The 17,986-nt window shown below is 36.2% G+C and overlaps 1 protein-coding gene across 1 annotated transcript; it reads left to right on the top strand.

Moving 5' to 3' along the window:
• The first annotated feature begins 2,244 nt into the window (after positions 1-2,244).
• Positions 2,245-17,727, top strand: LOC127969468 (integrin beta-3-like). Its single transcript, XM_052571468.1, has 15 exons — positions 2,245-2,464; positions 3,022-3,107; positions 4,257-4,461; positions 4,538-4,790; positions 5,100-5,262; positions 5,387-5,548; positions 5,987-6,082; positions 6,193-6,282; positions 6,525-6,659; positions 7,835-8,261; positions 13,035-13,257; positions 14,343-14,443; positions 14,550-14,669; positions 15,349-15,515; positions 16,789-17,727. The coding sequence occupies exons 1-15, from the start codon at positions 2,389-2,391 to the stop codon at positions 16,855-16,857; spliced, it is 2,373 nt and encodes a 790-aa protein (XP_052427428.1). The 5' UTR covers positions 2,245-2,388; the 3' UTR covers positions 16,858-17,727.
• The last annotated feature ends 259 nt before the right edge of the window (positions 17,728-17,986 follow it).

The raw sequence follows: 17,986 nt of genomic DNA, 5'->3' as shown, positions 1-17,986 counted from the left end.
TTCTCAGTGTCATTTGGTCATTTATCTTTGGCATTTATTCAGATTTGTAGTTGTTTTGATATTTTGCTTTTATTTTATCTTTGATTTACAGTACTATGAAATAATCTTTAGCTATAATGTTCATTTAAATGAACATTTAGTGAATGAGCAGATGCTTTTATCCAAAGCTATTACAAATGAAGACAACAGAAAAAATCAAAACTAACAAAAAAGCAATAATAGAAAGTGCTGTGACAAGTCTTGGTTATAGCCTAATGCTGTATTCATTCGCCATTAAACATTTTAGATGTTCTTAAAGAAACAGTTCACTCAAAAATAAATATGCTGAAAATGTATGTATCCTCATGCTATCCAAGACGTAGGCAAGTTTGTTTCTTCATAGGAACAGATTTAGAGAAATTTATCAATACATTACTTGCCCATCAATGTATTCACTGCAGTGAATGGGTGCCATCAGTATGAAAGTCTAAACAACTGATAGAAACATCACAATAATCCAGAATACGACTCCAGTTAATCAAATATTCATTTTAACTTTAAACCTTTAAAAAGTTATTCCCTGTTGTCCTTTCACATTAAAAATGTAGAACTTTCAGACAATGATTTTTTTCCCTGCAGAAAGCAATATTAAGGATAGATATTGGGATGGATTGAAATTAAATAACATCTCAGTAGTGAATTTGTTTATTTGAGTTGTGTAGATTACTTATCAGAATATAATAATATTATAATTATCATCTGTTCTGATTCTCATTCTGACGGCACCCATTAACTAAAGAGGACCCATTGTTAAGCAAATTATGTAATGCTAAGTTTCTTCAGATCTGTTCTGATGAAGCAACAAACTTACATACATATTTACATATTGGATGACCTGAAAGTAAGTACATTTCCAGCAAATTTTCATTTTTGGGTGAACTATTTCTTTAACAAAATGGTCATCTGATATGTATGCATGACATTTCAGCTGGAATATATAGTGTATGTTTTATGTTCAGAAAAAGTAGAAAGTGCATTCGACATGATATGTAATAAAATCTGAGAGAAACGGGAAATGTATTAAATAGACTCAGATTCAGATGAATTTTATAACCATTACTGGAACTGTGAATTGTGTTAAATGTGTGTTTTAATATACACACAACTGCAGTGCAAAGAATAACAACAGAAAAAAGTAATGTGATAGAACCTGTAAATGAATAAATTTTGTGATATGTGACTAATATATATATTTCCATTCAAACGTTTGAGATCAGAACAATTTTTTGGTCAATTCTCTTATGCTCATCAAGACTATTAGGCACATTACAATTTTAAATAATAAAAAAATATTTTCTATTTTAATACTTTAAATATATTTTGAGTAGATTGCTTGACATTAAAAAAAAATGTTGTCTATGTAAAATATTCAATATTTAGCCACTAGAGGGAGAAAAGTACCCATGTAATCTGGGTAAATTCTAGATAATTTCGATGGGTGGGAGACTGTTATTTTGTCTATCCTTTTGTTTCTGTTGTTAGGTTTACTTGCAACAAGAACTGTAGATTTGAAAGAAAGTTTACCACAGATAACACGTTTTCCTGTGAATAGTGGTCAGTATGAAAATTAATTTACGTTTGAGGTGTAGGTAGGGTTATGAATTAGAATTTGACAAAGTAGGCAAATTAAATAAAAAATAATGAAAATCTCTCTAAATTTGATTTTTTTTTTACCTCTACTTCAACCCCTTAATGACAAGACTAACTTTTGTATGGCATAATTCGTTTAGCTCATAATATGATCATGGTCATAATCCATCAAAACCGTGTTTAACAATTATATAAAAACCTCCGTCGCTTTATAAGCTTTTAATTGCATCATTGTTCAATTAGCAGTTTGGCTACCATGATTAAAATCCAACATACCTGGTGAAAAATGTTTTTTGTAGGTAGCTAATCTGTGTTTTTTATATTTTTATATTATCGATTACCGTGTGTTACCGAAATCTCTAATTGCCTATGTTTAAAAAAAAACTGATCATGTCCACTTTGATACAGGCTGTTCCATTTCTCATATGTTCGTCAGTTTGTCCAATCATTTTTTCTTGCGTCAGTGATGTTAACTGTGTCACTTTGTTTTAATTACTGTGATATTTTAAAGGAATTTACGGTTAAGACCAGCGATAAATATTCGCGAGTCGGCCCCTCATTTGCCTCCTCTCTCGGAAATAAACCCAAGTTTGCAACTATTTACTCTATATTTGGTGTTGGTCCGATGTCTGTGGTGGGGCGTAAAGGAAGAGGAGGAGGAGGAGGAAGAGGAGGAGGGCACAGACCGCACAAACCGCCGGTGTACTAGTAGACAGGAGCGATAAACGCCTGTATCAACTGACTGACAAGTTAACCGAGATGGAGAAAACTTCACCTAAACTCTTCAGTTTATGGATTTATTGTGTAATTGTATTCTTAACTGATGCTGGGCTAGGTACGTCCCTTCTTTTCAGTTTCTCTAAACTTGTTTTATAGCTTGTGTCCTGTTACTTTTTGTCTTTTTTGAATACGTTTTCATATTTTATGTCTGGACTCAAGTGGTTCAAGACAGCGGATGAAGATGTTTGACTTAATTCTGTTTTTCAAATAATTTGCTTCTAACTTAATTTCGTCTGAACACACTTTTGAATTACCTGTCTATCTTTCCCTTAAATAGCAACATTATTGGCTAGATTCATTACATGGACCCACATTTTTCCCACTATAAAATACTTGATCAGTATGCACCTGGTTTATGCTTTAAGTATCTGACAGATCAAGCCTGATATGTGAATGTGAACTTTATGAACTTTTGTGTTTGTGAAATTATTTGTCTAATGCAAAACATCTGAACAATGCTGATACACACTGATTGTTTAAATCCCTCACGAATGGAGTTAATAAATCTGATCATATGTTAATGATTAGACAGGCTTTTGTCTTTATAAACCTGCGGGCTACAAAGTAATTGCAACTGGGGATCGAACATTTGCGTTTTTCTTTCTCTCTCAGGTTCTAACATCTGTACTTCTCGAGGAGCCAGCACATGTCAGCAGTGCCTGGCGGTGCATCCTACCTGTGCCTGGTGCTTTCAAGAGGTGTGGTGATCTACAATGTTTAACGACGCTGCTGAAAAATGTTTACTTTGGATTTTATTACAGTATTAAGATTCTTCGATGGAGAATCTTCCTAGGTCCCCGAATTCAAAAGGCTTAAAAAAATACTAAATGATGTTTAGTTAAAGTTTTCTTTGAGGCTTCTTTGAAGTTTAGGGGTAGGATTGGTGTAGGGGGATAGAAAATATGGTTTGTACAGCATAAAAACCATTATGACTATAGAGAGTCCCTATTTTCCAATATTAATATTATAAATATTAAATATAAATATTAAAGTGCTCAGATCATGACTCTGTGAAGATTAGACTGACTCATGTGTGGGTCAAGGAGTAGTTTTGTTTTATTATAAAACTTAATTTTAAGCCATTTCAATCCTCCACATGGTCCACATCATCCACCAGAGTAGTCAGTGACACTTTAAGCTACAGTGAAACTTAAGTAGCGACAGCTCTATTAATCTGTATTTTTACATCTGCCCATCGGTTTTTGATTGGATGGAGACAAATCAGAATGTGAGCTTGCAGGTGATTGTAAGGAAGAGATTCAGTTTTTACCATTTAAGAGAAAAAAATGAGTTATGACATTTCGAAAAATAAGAGTTCCAAATAAATTACTGTTGATAAATAGTTAAAATGCAAAAAAAAAAAAAATTAATGGGTGTGATTTTAACAATCATTTAGAGATTTTTTTTGTTATTTTCATACAGTTCATACAGAAACAGTTTGAAATGTTTTCAATTCCAGTACTTAAGCCTCACAAGCACTGTATCTTTATTAAGTGGAAATAGGAAAATGTAGCAAGTCTTGTTTTTCTCTTTTAACTGCTATTATGAAACATTATATCCCATAAAAGTGTGAGTCATGTATTATAGTTTTTTGATATTCGGGAAGCAAAATAAGGATTGTCCTTAGCTGTGACGAAAAATCCTGTAATTGTTTTTACTGAGTGACATCTTGATCCAAAAAAAAAAACATTGACTCAACCATTAGCGAGATTTGGGGGTCAGGACTACCTTACTTGTTCAACCAGTGGAGGATGAGGAGAGTGTTTTTTTTTTTGTCATTCTGTTTGCCGCTGCAAGCTTTATTTAGTGCCCTACAACAGTATAACTGTCTGCCAAATGCTTATCAGGATTTTGGACAAAATGTACCTGGTTCCTCCCGATGTGACCTGAAGAAGAACCTCATAGAGGCAGGATGCAGAAGAGGAGCTCTGGAGAATCCCACTAGCAAAATGAATGTGACAGAGAACAAAGATCTCAGTGACAAGGCCTCGGGATCCACCACCGACGTCACCCAGATCCAACCTCAGAGCATGCACATCTCTCTGAGACCCGGTGAGTTTATCAACCTATAGACAATTACCACATGTGTTCCTCCATTAGACCAAATAGTTACGCTGGCGTCCCACAGATGATTCCCAGGTCTTCACACTGAAAGTCCGTCAGGTTGAGGACTACCCTGTGGACTTGTATTATCTGATGGACTTGTCCTACTCCATGAATGACGACCTGTCGCAGCTGAGACGGCTGGGGCGAGGCCTGGCTGAAGAGATGAGTAAAACCACCAGCAATCTACGCATGGGCTTTGGGGCTTTCGTGGATAAACCCGTGTCTCCATACATGTACATCTCACCTCAAGAAGCCGTGTTAAATCCCTGTTACTCGTGAGTGATGACATGTATTTACACAATGATCATAAACATTACAGATGATGGGTGTTTAGTTCAAACTTGTAATTGGGTGGTTGACAGAATCTGATATTACATCTTTAGACACACTGCTATTATGGATTAAGTGTCTCCATTTGCTGAGTTACGTACTGAAATAAGTGTTATGCTGTTAGCTGTTTTGAAACTTGAATGTTGAGACTCATTTGTGTCAGCAAATGTGAATAGCCAATCCTGTAACTGAATTCTCTCATCATTACTGTTCTTTTCTGATCCTTCTACATCTTAATACATTATCTTCCATAGGATCCCATACAAATGCCAACCTCAGTTTGGCTACAGACACGTTCTTTCTCTGACAGAGGAGGTCAGCCGCTTTACAGAGGAGGTGAAGAAACAGAAGGTGTCCCGGAACAGGGACGCGCCAGAAGGAGGCTTTGATGCCATTATACAGGCAGCTGTGTGCAAGGTTGAACTTTCTAAACGAGCAAAAGAAAAAATGCAGAGAACTTAACAAAATAAGTAGCATTTGCATTTGTTATTTTTGGCCCAAAACAAGTTTTCTGATTTGAACACTTTTGTCTTTCTCTCAGGAGAAAATTGGTTGGAGACCAGATGCATCCCACTTACTGGTTTTCACCACAGATGCGAAGACACACGTGGCACTCGATGGGCGTCTGGCGGGCATTGTACGACCCAATGACGGCCAATGTTATGTGGGCACAGATAACGTCTACAATATGTCTACAACTATGGTATTATGCTGATCTTGTTAATGACTTTTTAGTAGGGATATTACGATGCACTCCGAGCTGGTTGAAAATTGATAAAAATATGTGACAATTTAAATTAGTTGAGATGTTTAACGGATGACGATACAGTTGGGAGTGGGAGTTCATTTGAATGTGTCTCTAAGAAGAACTGACTGTCTTTAGAAAAGTAATGCATATTAGTGTTGATGAGCACTGCTGCTTTGTTTACAGCATTAAGGAAACGTTGTATCGCTGCTGTTCCATAAGTGCCACCTGCTGTCAGAGTGTGAATTTGCATTTTCATTCATTTTTTTTCATGCTGATTTTAATATAGTACATTTTCACAAGGCCTGTTCTGTTTCTGTACAGCATATGAAGACTCTTAAATTAAGTTTATATTACATTTATTTATCCATACTAATGGATTCATTTTTTTTTCAGGACTACCCATCCCTGGCATTAATCACAGAGAAAATGTCAGAGAACAATATAAACCTCATCTTTGCTGTGACAAGCCATGTGGAATCACTCTATAAGGTAAGAAGGGTAATAAATGTTATCGTAAATCAGTATGGCAAATGCCTAATATGATTTTTAAGATCTCTTTCAAAGATTTATCCTTCCTTTGCTCTCTTTATCCATTGTAGAACTACAGTGAGCTGATCCCTGGCACTGCGGTGGGCACACTGTCCGAGGACTCTCACAATGTCATCCAGCTGATTCAGGATGCATATGCTGTAATGTCCCTTTCTACATTTACTATTGTTCAATACAACTTCTTTAAGTTTAAGCTAATTTTTTATTTTCATCTCTATTGAAAATGGACAATGGACTATAGAATGATTTAATAGAATGATTTTCTGTGATCTACACATGCTAATGATAGAGCTGAACTTGTGCCAAACCTGGGGCTTTACTCTATTCACATTGTCTGTAGTTACTGATCTATGGTCCGCTGTTGTGTTTGTTTGTGCAACAGAAACTGCGTTCTAAGGTTGAGCTGGAGCTCTTGAATGTCCCGGAAGAGCTCAGTCTGACATTTAATGCCACATGTCTCAATGGAGAGGTCATCCCTGGGCTAAGATCCTGCTCTGGCCTCAAAAGAGGAGATACCGTCAGTATCTTCTTCTCTCTTTATCTCACTCTTTCTGTCAATCTTTTTCTAATATTCTCCATCCACCTCATTTGGATTTCATGTTGTAACTTTATTCTCACTCTAAAGATCCTGGTATAACTCAACCAAACCACTCAGCCCAAAACTTCCCCAAAACTCCCCTATGGTCCGTTTGGTCACTTCCTTCTTTTCAGTCATATACCCACTCTGAGGTCTTCACATATTCCACAAGAGGAGGAGCACAGGAAATGTCCTTTCTAATGTGCAATCATCAGCCTTCTTCGATAAATGAGTTGCATGAAATGTCGTGGTTTCATTCCCTTCCTTATAAATGGTTAACTGTAAAAACTTCAGAACACATTCAGGACAAGTGGGTGTGACTGTGCAATTACTCATTTTGCTGAGTGTGTCCTGGGATCGGACTCATCTGTTTCCCGTTCTTCCCTGCTGCTCTGACTCACATCACCCAGCCTTCATTTCAGACTGTTTGTCAGTCCAGCACAATCACATGTTAGGCAGCCTACACACTGACTGTCAGCAATGGAATAAGACTCACATACTGTATGTCATGTACATAATGGGTAACAATCTCCATAAGAATTATAAGATGAATTATATAATATTTTATTGTATATTATATTATATATAATATTTTCATGTACACGTTTTTAATATTCAATTTAATATTCAATTATTTGTTGTATTTAAAGTTTATTGGATATACATTACCATTCATTGGTTAGGGTCAGTTAGATTTTACCATATTTTGAAAGAAAACTCTTATCCTCATCAAGGCTGCAATTATTTAATCCAATATACAGTAATATTGTAAAGTATTTCATATTGAATAGTTACAGTTTAAAATAGTGGCTATTTTCTATTTTAAAATATTTTAAAGTTTTATTTAATCTTATGATTTCCCAGCCACATAATCCTTTAGAAATAATTTTAATATGCTGATTTGGTTCTCAGTAAATATTTCAAATATTTGGTCACCTTTTTGATCAAATTACTATATCCTTGCTGATTAAAAGTATTAATTTTCTTTAAAAAAAAAAAAAAAAATCTGACCCCAAGTCCTATTAAGGTCCTACTTTGTAATGAATAATAATTAATATTTGTGAACACCAGTACTCTTTAAAAACTCTACACTCCCTCAATCCCATCTTTCCCAGGTGTCCTTCAGTGTAGAAGCTCGGGCCAGAGGCTGTCCTAAAAAGAAGCGCAAGACCTTCACCATCAAACCGGTGGGCTTCAAAGACACCTTGCAGATCACAGTCAACTTCGAGTGTGAGTGTAAATGCCAAGCTAAGGCTGAGCCTGACAGTCCCATCTGTAACCATGGCAATGGCACCTACGAGTGTGGGATCTGCCTGTGCAACCCGGGACGATTGGGTCCCAGGTGTGAATGTGCAGAGGGGGACTACAGCCCCACCGAGCAGGACGCCTGCACGGGGCCAGACAGAGTGGTCTGCAGCGGCCGTGGAGACTGTGTGTGCGGCCAGTGCGTGTGCCACAATAATGATTTCGGCAAGGTGTGGGGGAAGAGGTGTGAGTGTGACGATTTCAGCTGCCTGCGGTACAAAGGAGAGCTGTGCTCAGGTAAGAAAAGATCTGGGGATGATAGAGAGTGTGATAGAGTTTTATTATTAGACTGTTAGATGTGACAAGAAGTAAAAAAGAAGGACACTGTTAGACTAAATGTGTAAATGTATTTGAATCAGATGCAAAATATCCAACCCAATGGCATTTGCAAACAAATGTAGAGGAAGTAATCATTTTTTCCAGGTTTAGGAAATCCAGAACGGAATGATGTTCTCATATGGAAACAAATTATTCATATGAGTCATATTTTAGAGAAGCAGAAAAATGCAATGCAACGTGTAGTCCGATTCCTGAACAAATGATTCTTATGAGTTTTTTTTTGTGAATCAAGTGAATCAAAAACAAATAGCGCTGCAAATGTGGTCTGTTTCTTGAATGAATGATTATTATGAGTGAGTTGGTTTCAGTAAATCAAAACTATACAGTGAAAACAGTATAGTTTTCAAATATACAAATAAAGTCTAATTCCTGAACAAATGATTCATATTAGCGGTTAATATGTGAATCAAAAACATTAAGTACAACCACTATAATCGAATTCCCGAAATAATTATTCTTATGAAAGTTTTTTTTTTTTTTTCAGAATCAGAACCATACAGTCCAACCAGTGTAGTCTGGTTCCTGATCATATGATTCTTTGAGTCTGACCTTTTCAGTGAATCAGAACCATACAGTGCAACCAGTGTAGTCAGTTTACCGAACAAATGATTCTTTTTAGTCTGATCTTTTTAGTGAATTTTAGATTCAACTTTATTGTCATTCTGCCGAGTACAAGTACAGAGCTAATGAAATGCAGTTAACATCTAACCAGAAGTGCAAGAATATCGTGTATTATATACATATAAGAGCAGATTAAGTGAAGCTATAATTAAAACCATGCAGTGCAACAAATATAGTTAGTTTCCCGAACAAATGATTCTTATGAATCTGAATATTTTTCATTTTTAACCATATGTATCTGTCTTTTTGCAGAAACATTTGCTTGAACAGCACAACAAAATGCCACTTGGTTTAATATTTTGGTATATAATGCAAAGACACCTATACATTTTAAAGAGGCCTAGCGATCCAAATACTTTTTAGGGCCCCTACATCTCAGCCTCGATAAACTCACAACGAGCAGGATATTTTAGAAAAAAAGTCTCTGGTTTTTTTTTTTCACAGCCTATTATTTTGTACAAACTTTCTTTATGAGTAAGATTCCTTGTTCCCTGCCTCACATCACCTCAAAGGAATTACCTACAATAACACTAAAACGTCTCCTGTGCTAGTCGAAGAACGGGCTTCTCTTATAAATAAACAGGCTCTGTGGGACTTGGCAGGCTAAAATACGTGTTGACCTATTTGAGACGTGTGTTTGCTCTTCAGACGAGGTGCTGAAGTTCCAGTGGGGCGCCTTGGAGTTGGAATGGCCGAAGAGTTTATTATAAAAATTTAAAAAACACTATAGTGCACCTCTTGGTTGTGTACCTCTTTGGAAGGGGGCTGGTTTCTCACTTAAACAAAACCAGATCTCTGTAGTTTGATTCCAAAAGATTTCAGCCTCTGCTGTAACAAACAGAACATTTTTAAGAGAAAACATCTTGTAGAGCTACAAGACGTTTCTTATAGCATACTCCCAGATGTTAAATGCCTTTCTGCGTTGTCACACACTGATGATGTCAGTGAACCAAAAATAGCCCAGTTAGTGAGTAAAGTGGCGTTTAGGCTGATGTGAAGAGTTTGTATTGTGTTCTGTGGGAAGAATAATTACACATAACATAAGGTTATTTTTTACAGTTGGTTAGCCATTGTACTATTTCCATGTGGTTTTGTTTTTGATTTAGCTGCATCATTGTTGTATTTTCAACCAAAATCCCAAATCACTCACAAACATTGTTTTGCTGAGGAATAAAGCACTGTAATCTCTTAAGCAAACATGCACACTGCCCCAAATGTGCTTATAATTATAACTTTAAATCACGCATGTAATGGAGCTCTGCATTCTGCCGTTGAATGTCAAGTGAAATATATTACGACTATCATATCAGTTCTGTCACATTAAAAGCACGAGATGTCCATTTTTTTTTTTTAATCTCTGTAATTAAAAATGAAAGATGGAGACAACTGGCAGACAACTGAGTGTGATTGCCAGTGGGGAATTTCATTTGCAAAACATGGAAAGCCTCAGCAAAATATTTGGAAATGAGTGTTTTTTTCTATGCATGTATGGAATGTTCAACTCCGTACATGAGGCACTTTTATGGGCTTAGATTCAATCTGACCTTAAGTTTAAGTAACTGCAGCTTTCTTTCGAGAGTAAAACAAGCAAATATATATTCACTTTAAATATATATACACTGTTTGCCCCTTATCTTCCAGGCCAGCCCATAACACCCCTTCTGCCCCTTGGTTATCTGATGTTCTACGTGAACACTGTTCTAAGCTTAAACCTGCTTAAAGGATGTGGCGCAAAACCAAAAATACTACTGACCTGAATGTATATCAGTCACTCCTCTGTTACTTCTCTGCTAATGTCTCCACTGCTAAAATGACATACTACCATAACAAAATTAATAATTCTTCTAACTCTTGCATGCTTTTTAAAGCTCACTTATTTGTCCTCCTCCTCCCCCTCCTGCTTCATCTCTAATAGCTGACGACTTTGCCACGTTTTTCATTAATAAAATTAAACACATCAGTGCACAATTTTTCATACCACAATCAGTCAAGCTCATATCACCAGTAAACATACACTCATTTACATCCTTCTCTCCACTCTCTGAGGCAGAAGTCTCAAAACTCATCCTTTCTAATCACCCTACTACTTGCCCGCTTGATCCTATTCCATCTCATCTCCTTCAAGCCATTTCTCCTGCAGTTGTATCTGTACTCACTTACATCATCAACACATCCCTTCACACTGGTGTTTTTCCTTCATCATTTAGACAGGCTCGTATAACTCCACTACTTAAGAAACCCACCCTCAACCCAACTCTTTTAGAGAGCTACAGACCAGTTTCCCTTCTTCCTTTCATTGCAAAAACACTTGAATGAGCTGTGTTCAACCAAGTCTCTGCATTTCCCACACACAACAACCTCCTTGACAGCAACCAATCTGGATTCAGAAGTGGACATTCAACTGAGACTGCCTTGCTCTCAGTTGTTGAAGCTCTAAGACTGGCAAGAGCAGAATCCAAATCTTCAGTACTTATCCTGCTTAATCTGTCAGCTGCTTTTGACACAGTTAACCACCAGATCCTCCAATCAACCCTACTGGCAAAAGGCATCTCAGGAACCACACTTATATGGTTTGATTCTTACATATCAGATAGGTCCTTTAAAGTATCTTGGAGAGGTGAGGTGTCCAAGTCACAACATCTAAATACTGGGGTGCCTCAGGGCTCAGTTCTTGGACCACTTCTCTTCTCTGCCTACATGGCATCATTAGGTTCTGTCATTCAGAAACATGGCTTTTCCTACCACTGCTATGCTGATGACACTCAACTCTAACTCTCATTCCATCCTGATGATCCGACAGTAGCTATTTGCATCTCAGTTTGTCTGACACACATTTCTTGCTGGATGGTGGATCACCTTTAACTCAACCTTGACAAGACAGAACTGCTTGTGATTCCAGCATACCCATCGTTTCATCACAATTTCACCATCAAGTTAGGCACATCAACCATAACTCCTTCAAAAACAGCTAGAAGCCTTGGAGTTATGATTGATGATCAGCTGACTTTCTCAGACCACATTGCTAAAACTGTCCGATCCTGCAGATTTGCTTTATCTAACATCAAAAAGATCAAGCCCTTTCTTTCGGAACATACTGCACAACTCTGTTCAAGCTCTTGTTCTGTCCAGGCTGGACTATTGCAATGCTCTCGGCAGGTCTTCCAGCCAGTTCTATCAAACTTTACAATTAATCCAGAACGTGGCAGCAAGATTAATTTTTAATGAGCCAAAAAGAATACACGTCACACCTCTGTTTATCAATTTGCACTGGCTTCCAATAGCAGCTCGCATAAAATTCAAGGCATTGATGTTTGCCTAAAAAACTACCACTGGCTCTGCACCCATTTACCTAAATTTGTTACTTCAGACTTATGTGCATTCTGCAAGTGAACGTCGCTTGATTGTGACTTCCCAAAGAAGCACAAAGTCACTTTTACAGACTTTAATTAAATCTTCCCTCCTGGTGAAATGACCTCCCCAACTCAATCCGAGCAGCTGAGTCCTTAGCCATCTTCAAGAATCGGCTTAAAACCCATCTCTTCAATCTTTATTTGACCCTCTAACTTTAACAAACACTATTCTAATTCTATTCTTTAAAAAAAATCTAACTACCTTTCTAATCTTTTTGTATTCTATTTTCTTTTCAATTATTATGCAGTTGTGTGTATATATATATATATATATATATATATATATATGTATCTATGTATGCAAGTGTGTATGTGTGTGTGTGTGTGTGTGTGTGCGTGTTTATAAAGACCTCAGACACTAGCTTGCTCTATTCTTTTTTTATTCTGTTTTCTTTTTATTTATTATATTATTTTAAAGCCCACATGTACTGTTAACCTAACTCAAACTTGTTATGGCACTTATATATCATTGCTCTTTTTGTTGTTTTTGATTGGATTGATTTGGATAAAAGCGTCTGCTAAATGAGTAAATCTAAATGTAAATATATGGTCAAAAAAGCTTCTAAATTATACAATCATGTGGAGTCTTCTCACTCATTCTCATCTTTGTGTTTATTTTTCCCTACATGGCTCATTCCAGGTCATGGCACTTGTTCCTGTGGGTTTTGCCAGTGTGATCCAGACTGGAAGGGGGAGAACTGCAACTGTTCTACTCGTACAGACACCTGTATGTCCAGTTTGGGCCTGTTGTGCAGCGGTCGTGGTCAGTGTGTGTGTGGGAGCTGTGAATGCACTCAGCCCGGGGCCTACGGCTCCACCTGCGACAAATGCCCCACCTGCCCTGATGCCTGTACATTGAAGAAGTAAGCGTAACTCCTTTATTAAGCATAAAATAACATGTTCAGAATAGCAAACTCTACTGTACATTTATATATGCATAGAATGCTGAGATGACGTTGTACATTTTCCAAAATGTGCATTTTTCAAAAAGTTAATTGGCCTTTGATTGATTGAGTGTTTTAACTGTGATTCACTTGTATTTTTTGACCCATTATCTGGTTTAACTGCCAAAAGCCTTAAATGTGGTAAATTACTATTTGTATTTTTAATTGGATGGCAATAGTCAAATTTAGCATGCAACATGATTTGGTCAAAACCAAATATAGCATACTACTATTTCGAATGTTAATTATTCTATAAGACGTTCTGATTCACATGCAGTTTATATATATATATATATATATATATATATATATATATATATATATATATATATATATATATATATATATATATATATATATAAAATTGAAGTATATGGTTTATACTACAGTATTCAGTAAGTAGTATACTTTACCCTAATAAAATATTTAAAATATTTTTTTCTTACAGTTCAAATTTATTGATATATTTATTGACATATTCTTTGATGCTTACTGATATAATAAGTTATAATTCAACATAATTTGGAGTACCTGTACTTCTTTTGTAAAATTTACATTTCTTAATATTAAGCCTGAAATGTGTTTTAATTTCACTGATAATTATATGTTTTTTTGTTGTTGTTGTTTTTTTTTATAATGTCAGTCTTTCAATGCAAGATATTTAAAGTGTACCTGAAGTATATTTGCAATAGTCCCATTTTAGCACAATCAAATATACTTCAGAATATCTTTAGCTGGACTTCAGCACTTCTTCCGCACAATTAGAGTTCACAATTTAATAAACAGACTTTAAGTATACCAGTGTAGTAAACTAAACTTGCAGGGTATTTTTTATTAAGGAAAGCATGAAATAAATGTATCTCAAATACATTTTAGTACATTCGGTGAGCAGTAAACTAGTATTCTAACAAACAGGCAATTCAGTTTTAAAAGTTTATGTCAAGTCTTTATTTAAGTAAAATCTCTCTCTCTCTCTCTCTCTCTCTCTCTCTCGCTCTCTCTAGGGAATGTGTAGAGTGTAAGCACTTTAAGAGAGGGAAACTCTTCGATGATGACACCTGCTCTCGAATCTGCAGAGATGAAATCAAACTGGTGGATGATTTGGGTACTATTATCAAAATATCATTTTATTTTATTATTTCATTTTATTTTATTTATAGTATTAGAGGTTTTTCTGTAGCCTTCTTTTGTAACCCTCTGTTACCCTACAGTGTTCCATGATAAGAATGCAGTGAATTGCACCTATAAGGATGAGGACGACTGCGTGCAAAGGTTTCAGTACTATGAGGACAACAGTGGCAAATCCATCTTGTTTCTGGTGAAAGAGCCAGGTACCATTCTGTTATTGCTCTTAGTGCTGAAGAAAATCAATGCCTTTACTTTGCTTCAGAAGCTGGGGTCTATCTTTGTACAAAGAGTAAACTAAAGGAAATAATATTATTTACAGAATTAGCATTTATTTGATTCTATTGAGGGTATTTCTTGCTATTAGAGATATGAATATAGGAATATAGTAGTTTCTAGGTGTTTGCGTAAGCGCATGGAAGTGTAAGTGTATGTGCAGTGTGTGACGGCTGTAAATTCAGGAGCCCGCGGTGAGAGTCTGCTGCTCTGATTTAATGGACACACATGTGGAACATGGGCTCTATTAGTGAAACACACATCCCCAGAACCCAGGGAGCACCCCACCTTGTAAAAACACACAGCAATAAACAACATCCAAGCTACTGAAGAACACGCTGACACAGTGTAATTCCTACTGGGATAGGAATGGTTCAGACAGGAAGCAAAGAGACAGACACAAGACTATATAGAGAAGCAAGCCTATAGCTTTTTTATTTGTATTTTTGTAGGACGTAGCCTATTAAATTGATAAAAAAGTGACAGTAAGTTATTTATGGTGTTTCAAAAGATTTTTATTTCAAATAAATCATGTTCTTGTGAACTTTCTAGTTTCTAATTGTAAAATAGAAGCATCTTCCACCTACATTTCTTTTTCCTGTGTAATAGACTGTCCTAAAGGCCCTGATATCCTGGTGGTGCTCCTGTCAGTAGCTGGTGCCATTTTGTTCTTGGGTCTGGCTGCCCTGCTTATCTGGAAACTGCTCATCACCATCCATGATCGGCGGGAATTTGCTAAGTTCGAGGAGGAGCGGGCACGTGCCAAGTGGGAAACGGTTAGTGAAGTGCAAAAACACACACTGTATGCCCAGTGCAGTACATTTCAGACAGAAGCTAACTTATCAAATACGTCAGGATACATAACCAAAAACATTTACATTCCCACACCTCTCTGTTTAATGTAAAAAGCTCAAATTACTGTGTTTAAGTAGCTCGGTGAACTATAGATGTTGGCAGGATGATTTTACTGTTTCAGTGGCATGCTGTTTTTCCCTTCAGAACAAAGAAAAAGCCTCCTTACCCCTGGGCAAGTTTTGTTTTAAATTATCCAATGCTAATTAGGCTTTCCCTTGAGCTTTCGGGCCACATGTGAACTCTCTGATCCCCTCTGCTCAATACAGAGTTACCTACTTAAACGTATGTTGAAATATGTGTAATTTGACTCTTGTTTAAAGGAATAGTTCACCCAAATATGACATTGAAAATGTACTCACCCTCAGGTCATCCAGCATGCATTAGTTTTTTTTTTTATCAGAAAATATTTGGAGAAATTTTGCATTACATCACTTGCTCATCAGTGGCTCCTCTGCAGTGAATGGGTGCCGTCAGAACAAGAGTCCAAACAGCTGATGAAAACATCACAATAATCCACAAGTAATCCACACGACTCGAGTCTATCAGTTAATGTCTCATGAAGCAAAAACTGTTTGTAATAAATCCATTATTAAGATGTTTTAACTTAAACTGTTGCTTCCAGCTAAAATATGAGTCCTCCATCCATAATTTTGCATTTTCTCCTGTGAAACAGCTGTCTCATCTGAATCAGATCAAGATCAAGCACCATTTACAAGCAAAACCAGTCCAAAATAATGTTAAGCAAAGATGTTGGTGGATTTGGAGATGGAGTGTGTTATTATTGTATTTAGGCCAAAAGCCATGGAAAGTTCTTAATTATGGTTTTGTTACTTAAAAACATGCAACTTTACACAAAAGGGTAATTAATAGACTAGTGGACCAGTCGAGTGGATTACAGTTTTTGATTTTTATCAGCTGTTTGGATTCTCATTCTGACGGCACCCATTCATTGCAGAGGATCCACTGAGGAGCAAGTAATGTAATGCTAAATTTCTCCAAATCTGTTCTGATGAAGAAGCTAAATTTTGTATGGCTTGAGGGTGAGTACATTTTCAATTTTTTTTTTTGTTTTTTTTTTTTTTTTTTTTTTTATGAATCATTCATTCAAGGAGGGTTGAAGCTAGAAAACCATATTGGTCAAATGTAGACTGTGTAAATCCATACTGAATGATAACTAGATTTTTATTCTTACAGGGCCACAACCCCCTCTACAAAGGTGCCACATCAACATTCACAAACATCACATACCGAGGCAAGGACTGACCGCAGAGAGCAGAGGAAGAATTGGACATCGCTAACAGACAGTGTTCATATTTTAAAAGGTTTAAAGGTATTAATGTTTTTGTAAAATGTAAAATGCTAATTGAACACGATCAGGAACAGTTGTACATATTTTGTTGTTGTACATATGTAAAGTCAAAAATGGCATGATCCCTCTTTGGAAGTCTTGCTGTTAGTCGCTGGATGAATGTTAATCTTTACAATTGCTTCCTACATGACCATTTGTCAGCAGCACCGTGCCTGGAGAGATAGCTTCACACTGTAGTGACACACGTCAAGCCATTTCCTCCCTCTCCCTGCTTCCTCACTCTGTGCAGCGGCAGATATGAATGATAAAATGCCTGAGCAATCTTTGCAACTACTGATGGCCTGTGGTAACACTGAATCCCTCATCATGAGCAAGAAATGTTCTTAATATAAGCTGATCTCTTCATTGTGGTTATAGCTTTATTAACATTATGCAACTATAGTGGTAGCTTTATCACACCGGCCTTTAGTGCACAGTTTTGGTAGGGTTGGCAAATCAAGTGCTGTATAAAAATGTACGAGAGTTTTCTATTGCCATAATTATTTACCAAATGTATGCCAAAAATAGAGACATTTTTATTATTTGTCTGGCAGAATGACCTTAAAAGCCAAAAGTCCTTCTCAGCTCAAGTGCAAAAAAGTAACAGTGATATAGTTAGAAAGCAATGAAATAGACAGAAATAAAAAAAAAAAATTGTCAAATTATGTATTTAAAAAAATACATCTAATGTGATATATTTAAGTTAAATATCATTACCTTTCATTATATATAGCCATGGATGCCACACACTTCAATCTTAATATCAATAAAACATAATATATGTATCAATGTTTTTTTTTTCCATGCTCATTTTGGTAGAGTATATTACTGTTATTAATTACTTTTAAACTAATTTCATTGTTTGTATTTTGGGTTAATAAAGGCCTGTTTTTCCATTTCATTCCATATCACTGATATGGGTCTAATAACCTGGTCTATTTTAAATTAATCATATACTAATTCTGTATTTAATTTTGTTTGCTGTGTGAAGGCATGTTATATGTATTGAACTACAGTGCCACCTACTGGACCGATGTTACAACC

This window comes from Carassius gibelio, chromosome B12 (assembly GCF_023724105.1).
Source record: "Carassius gibelio isolate Cgi1373 ecotype wild population from Czech Republic chromosome B12, carGib1.2-hapl.c, whole genome shotgun sequence".
NCBI classification, from domain to species: domain Eukaryota; kingdom Metazoa; phylum Chordata; class Actinopteri; order Cypriniformes; family Cyprinidae; genus Carassius; species Carassius gibelio.
Note: the sequence above shows the minus strand (reverse complement) of the source record. Positions and strands in the feature narration are given on the sequence as shown.

Coding starts and splice junctions, on each gene's coding strand:
- LOC127969468 (XM_052571468.1), top strand. CDS start 2,389: ATGGAGAAAACTTCACCTAAACTCTTCAGTTTATGGATTTATTGTGTA. Junction 4,791..5,099: donor GTGTTAAATCCCTGTTACTC/GTGAGTGATGAC, acceptor TATCTTCCATAG/GATCCCATACAAATGCCAAC. Junction 6,660..7,834: donor GCCTCAAAAGAGGAGATACC/GTCAGTATCTTC, acceptor CATCTTTCCCAG/GTGTCCTTCAGTGTAGAAGC.